The sequence below is a fragment of the Schistocerca piceifrons genome, chromosome 5 (genome assembly GCF_021461385.2).
Source record: "Schistocerca piceifrons isolate TAMUIC-IGC-003096 chromosome 5, iqSchPice1.1, whole genome shotgun sequence".
NCBI classification, from domain to species: domain Eukaryota; kingdom Metazoa; phylum Arthropoda; class Insecta; order Orthoptera; family Acrididae; genus Schistocerca; species Schistocerca piceifrons.
The window spans coordinates 13,719,408-13,725,052 of record NC_060142.1 but is presented as its reverse complement, the minus strand read 5'-3'; the positions used below and the strand labels follow the sequence as shown (position 1 = coordinate 13,725,052).

Genomic DNA, 5,645 nt, shown 5'->3' with positions numbered 1-5,645 from the left:
CATGACATTGCAGGCAACTTGCAGGAGTGGACACGACTTGCAGGCAACCTGTAAAAGGGGTCTAGACTTGCAGGCAACCTGCAGGAGGTGTCACGCCTTGCAGGTTACCTGTGAGAGGGGTCACGACTTGCATGTAACCTGCAGCAGGAGGTCACGACTTGGAGGCAATCTGCGGGAGGGGTCAAGACTTTTCAGGCAAATTGCGGGAGGGGTTAAGACTTTGCAGGTAACCTGCAGGAGGGGTCACGCCTTGCAGGTAACCTGTGGGACGGGTCATGACTTGCAGGCAACCTGCAGGAGGGGTCACGCCTTGCAGGTACCCTGTGGGAGGATTCATGACTTGCAGGCAACCTGCAGGAGGTGTCACGCCTTGCAGGTAACCTGTGGGAGGGGTCACGACTTGCAGGTAACCAGCAGCAGGATGTCACGACTTGGGGCAATCTGCGGGAGGGGTCAAAACTATTCAGGCAACCTGCGGGAGGGGTTAAGCCTTTGCAGGCAACCTGCAGGAGGGGTCACGCCTTGCAGGTAACCTGTGGGAGGGGTCACGACTTGCAGGTAACCTGCAGCAGGGTGCCACGACTTGGAGGCAACCTGTGGGAGGGGTCAAGACTTTGCAGGCAAGCAGCGGGAGGGGTTAAGACTTTGCAGGCAACCTGCAAGAGTGGTCACGCCTTGCAAGTAACCTGTGGGATGGGTCACGACTTGCAGGTAACATGCAGGAGGGGTCACGCCTCCCAGGTAACCTGTGGGAGGTGTCATGACCTGCAGGCAACCTGCAGGAGGGGTCACGCCCTGCAGGTAACCAGTGGGAGGGGTCACGCCTACAGGTAACCTGTGGGAGGGGTCCCGACTTTGCACACAAACTGCAGGAGGGTTTCATTACATTTCCAGGAAGTTTCAGGGGGGACACGACTTGCAGGCAACCTGTAGGAGGAGTCTAGACTTGCAGGCAAACTGCAGGAAGGGACACGCCTTGCAGGTAACCTGTGGGAGCGGTCACGACTTGCAGGTAACCTGTGGGAGGGGTCACGACTTGCAGGTAAAGTGCAGCAGGGTGTCACGACCTGGAGGCAACCTGTGGGAGGGGTCAAGAGTTTTCAGGCAATCTGCAGGAGGGGTTAACACTTTGCAGGCAACCTGCAGGAGGGGTTACGCCTTGAAGGAAACCTGTGGGAGGGGTCCCGACTTTGCACACAACCTGCAAGAGGGGGTCATGGCATTGCAAGCAAGTTGCAGGAGGTGACACGACTTGCAGGCAACCTGTAGGAGGGGTCTAGACTTGCAGGCGACCAGCAGGAATGGACACCCCTTGCAGGTAAACTGTGGGAGGGGTCACGACTTGCAGGTAACCTATGGAAGGGGTCACGACTTGCAGGTAACATACAGCAGGGTGCCACGATTTGGAGGCAACCTGTGGGAGGAGTCAAGACTTTGCAGGCAAGCAGCGGGAGGGGTTAAGACTATGCAGGCAACCTGCAGGAGGGGTCACGCCTTGCAGGTAACATTTGGGAGGGGTCACAACTTGCAGGCAAACTCCAGGAGTGGTCACGCCTTGCAGGTATACTGTGGGAGTGGTCACGACTTGCAGGCAACCTGCAGGAGGGGTCACGCATTGCAGGTAACCTGTGGGAGGGGTCATGACTTGCAGGCAACCTGCAGGAGGGGTCACGCCTTGCAGGTAACCTGTGGGAGGGGTCACGACTTGCAGGTAACCTGCAGCAGGATGTCTCGACTTGGAGGCAATCTGCGGGAGGAGTCAAGACTTTTGAGGCAACCTGCGGGAGGGGTTAAGACTTTGCAGGCAACCTGCACGAGTTGTCACGCCTTGCAGGTAACCTGTGGGAGCGGTCACAACTTGCAGATAACCTGCAGCAGGATGTCACGACTTGGAGGCAATCTGGAGGAGGGGTCAAGACTTTTCAGGCAAACTGCGGGAGGGGTTAAGACTTTGCAGGCAACCTGAAGGAGGGGTTACGCCTTGCAGGTAACCTGTGGGGGGGTCACGACTTGCAGGTAAACTGCAGGAGGGGTCACGCCTTGCGATTAACCTGTGGGAGGGGTCATGACTTGCAGGCAACCTGCAGGAGGGGTCACGCCTTGCAGGTAACCTTTGGGAGGGGTCACGACTTGCAGGTAACCTGCAGGAGGGGTCACGCCTTGCGGGTAACCTGTGGGAGGGGTCACGACTTGCAGGCAACCTGCAGGACGGGTCACGCCTTGCAGGTAACCTGCAGGAGGGGTCACGACTTGCATGCAACCTCCAGGAGTGGTCACGCCTTGCTGGTACACTCTGAAAGGGGTCATGACAAGCAGGCACACTGTAGGAGGGGTCACGCTTTGCCGGTACCCTGTGGGAGGGGTCATGACTTGCAGGCAACCTGCAGACGGGGTCACGCCTTGCAGGTAACCTGTGGGAGGGGTCACGACTTGCAGGGAACCTGCAGGAGGGGTCACGCCTAGCGGGTAACCTGTGGGAGGGGTCACGACATGCAGGCAACCTGCGGGAGTGGTCACGCCTTGCAGATAACCTGTGGGAGGGGTCACGACTTGCAGGTAACCTGCAGGATGGGTCACACCTTGCGGGTAACCTGTGGGAGGAGTCACGACTTGCAGGCAAACTGCAGGAGGGGTCACGCCTTGCAGGTAACCTGTGGGAGGGGTCACAACTTGCAGGTAACCTACAGCAGGGTGTCACGACTTGGAGGCAACCTGTGGGAGGTGTCAAGACTTTTCAGGCAACCTGCGGGAGGGGTTAAGACTTTGCAGGTAACCTGCAGGAGGGGTCACGCTTTGTACGTAACCTTTGGGAGGGCTCACGACTTGCATGTTACCTGCAGCAGGATGTCACGACTTGGAGGCAATCTGCGGGAGGGGTCACGACTTTTCAGGCAAATTGCGGGAGGGGTTAAGACTTTGCAGGCAACCTGCAGGAGGGGTCACGCCTTGCAGGTAACCTGTGGGAGAGGTCACGACTTGCAGGTAACCTGCAGGAGGTTTCACGCCTTGCAGGTAACCTTAGGGAGGGGTCACGACTTGCAGGTAACCTGCAGGAGGGGTCACGCCTTGCAGGTGACATGTGGGCGGGGTCATAACTTGCAGGCAACCTGCAGGAGGGGACACGCTTTGCAGGTAACCTGTGGGAGGGGTCACGACTTGCAGGTAACGTGCAGCAGGGTGCCACGACTTGGAGGCAACCTGTGGGAGGGGTCAAGACTTTGCAGGCAAGCAGCGGGAGGGGTTAAGACTTTGCAGGCAACCTGCAGGAGTGGTCACGCCTTGCAGGTAACCTGTGGGATGGGTCACGACTTGCAGGTAACATACTGGAGGGGTCACGCCTCCCAGGTAACCTGTGGGAGGTGTCATGACCTGCAGGCAACCTGCAGGAGGGGTCACGCCCTGCAGGTAACCTGTGGGAGGGGTCACGACTTGCAGGTAACCTGCAGCAGGATGTCACGACTTGGAGGCAATCTGCGGGAGGGGTCAAGACTTTTCAGGCAAACTGCGGGAGGGGTTCAGACTTTGCAGGCAACCTGCAGGAGGGGTCATGCCTTGCAGGTAACCTGTGGGAGTGGTCACGACTTGCAGGTAACCTGCATTAGAGGTCACGCCTTGCAGGTACCCTGTGGGAGGGGTCATGACTTGCAGGCTACCTGCAGGAGGGGTCACGCCTTGCAGGTAACCTGTGTTAGGGGTCTCGACTTGCAGGTAACCTGCAGCAGGATGTCACGACTTGGGGGCAATCTGCGGGAGGGGTCAAGGCTTTTCAGGCAACCCTGGGGGGGGGGGGGGGTAAGACTTTGCAGGCAACCTGCAGGTGGGGTCACGCCTTCAGGTAACCTGAGGGAGGGGTCACGACTTGCAGGTAACCTGCACTAGGGGTTACGCCTTGCAGGTACCCTGTGGGAGGGGTCATGACTTGCAGGCTACCTGCAGGAGGGGTCACGCCTTGCAGGTAACCTGTGTTAGGGGTCTCGACTTGCAGGTAACCTGCAGCAGGATGTCACGACTTGGGGGCAATCTGCGGGAGGGGTCAAGACTTTTCAGGCAACCCTGGGGGGGGGGGGGGGGGTAAGACTTTGCAGGCAACCTGCAGGTGGGGTCACGCCTTCAGGTAACCTGAGGGAGGGGTCACGACTTGCAGGTAACCTGCACTAGGGGTTACGCCTTGCAGGTACCCTGTGGGTGGGGTCATGACTTGCAGGCAACCTGCAGGGGGGGTCACGCCTTGGAGGTAGCCTGTGGGAGGGGTCACGACTTGCAGGTAACCTGCAGGAGGGGTCACGCCTTGCAGGTAACCTGTGGGAGGGGTCATGACTTGCAGGCAACCTGCAGGAGGGGTCACGCCTTGCAGGTAACCTGTGGGAGGGGTCACGACTTGCAGGTAACCTGTGGGAGGGGTCACGACTTGCAGGTAAAGTGCAGCAGGTTGTCACGACCTGGAGGCAACCTGTGGGAGGGGTCAAGACTTTTCAGGCAACCTGCGGGTGGGGTTAAGACTTTGCAGGAAACCTGCTGGTGGGGTCACGCGTTGCAGGTAACATGTGGGAGGGGTCACGACTTGCAGGTAACCTGCAGGAGGGGTCACGCCTTGCAGGTAACCTGCAGGAGGGGTCACGCCTTGCAGGTACCCTGTGGGAGGAGTCATGAGTCTCAGGCAACCTGCAGGAGGGGTCACGCCTTGCAGGTAACCTGTGGGACAGTTCACGGCTTGCAGGTAAGCTGCAGGAGGGGTCACGCCTTGCAGGTAACCTGTGCGAGGGGTCATGACTTGCAGGCAACCTGCAGGAGGGGTCACACCTTGCTGGTACCCTGTGGGAGGGGTCATGGCTTGCAGGCATCCTGCAGGAAGGTTCAGGCCTTGCAGGTAACCTGTGGGAGGTGTCACGACTTGCAGGTAACCTGCAGGAGGGGTCACGCCTTGCAGGTAACATGTGGGAGGGGTCATGACCCTCAGGCAACCTGCAGGAGGGGTCACGCCTTGCAGGTAACATGTGGGAGGGGTCACGACTTGCAGGTAACCTGCAGCAGGGTGCCACGACTTGGAGGCAACCTGTGGGAGGGGTCAAGACTTTGCAGGCAAGCAGCGGGAGGGGTTAAGACTTTGCAGGCAACCTGCAGGAGTGGTCACGCCTTGCAGGTAAAGTGTGGGAGGGGTCACGACTTGCAGGCAACATGCAGGAGGGGTCACGCCTTCCAGGTATCCTGTGGGAGGTGTCATGACCTGCAGGCAACCTGCAGGAGGGGTCACGCCCTGCAGGTTACCTGTGGGAGGGGTCACGACTTGCAGGTAACCTGCAGGAGGGGTCACGCCTTGCAGGTAACCTGCAGGAGGGGTCACGCCTTGCAGGTACCCTGTGGGAGGGGTCATGAGTCTCAGGCTACCTGCAGGAGGGGTCACGCCTTGCAGGTAACCTGTGGGACAGTTCACGGCTTGCAGGTAAGCTGCAGGAGGGGTCACGCCTTGCAGGTAACCTGTGCGAGGGGTCATGACTTGCAGGCAACCTGCAGGAGGGGTCACACCTTGCTGGTAACCTGTGGGAGGGGTCACGACTAGCAGGTACCCTGCAGCAGGATGTCACGACTTGGAGGCAATCTGCGGGAGGGGTTAACACTTTGCAGGCAACCTGCAGGAGGGGTTACGC

General features: G+C 59.3%; 1 protein-coding gene across 1 annotated transcript; it reads right to left on the bottom strand.

Moving 5' to 3' along the window:
• Nucleotides 1-4,462: 4,462 nt before the first annotated feature.
• LOC124798084 (protein lifeguard 1-like) lies at nt 4,463-4,948 on the bottom strand. The gene has a single exon (XM_047261325.1). The coding sequence runs from the start codon at nt 4,946-4,948 to the stop codon at nt 4,463-4,465; it is 486 nt and encodes a 161-aa protein (XP_047117281.1).
• Between the last annotated feature and the right edge of the window lie 697 nt (nt 4,949-5,645).

Coding starts and splice junctions, on each gene's coding strand:
- LOC124798084 (XM_047261325.1), bottom strand. CDS start 4,948: ATGACCCCTCCCACATGTTACCTGCAAGGCGTGACCCCTCCTGCAGGT.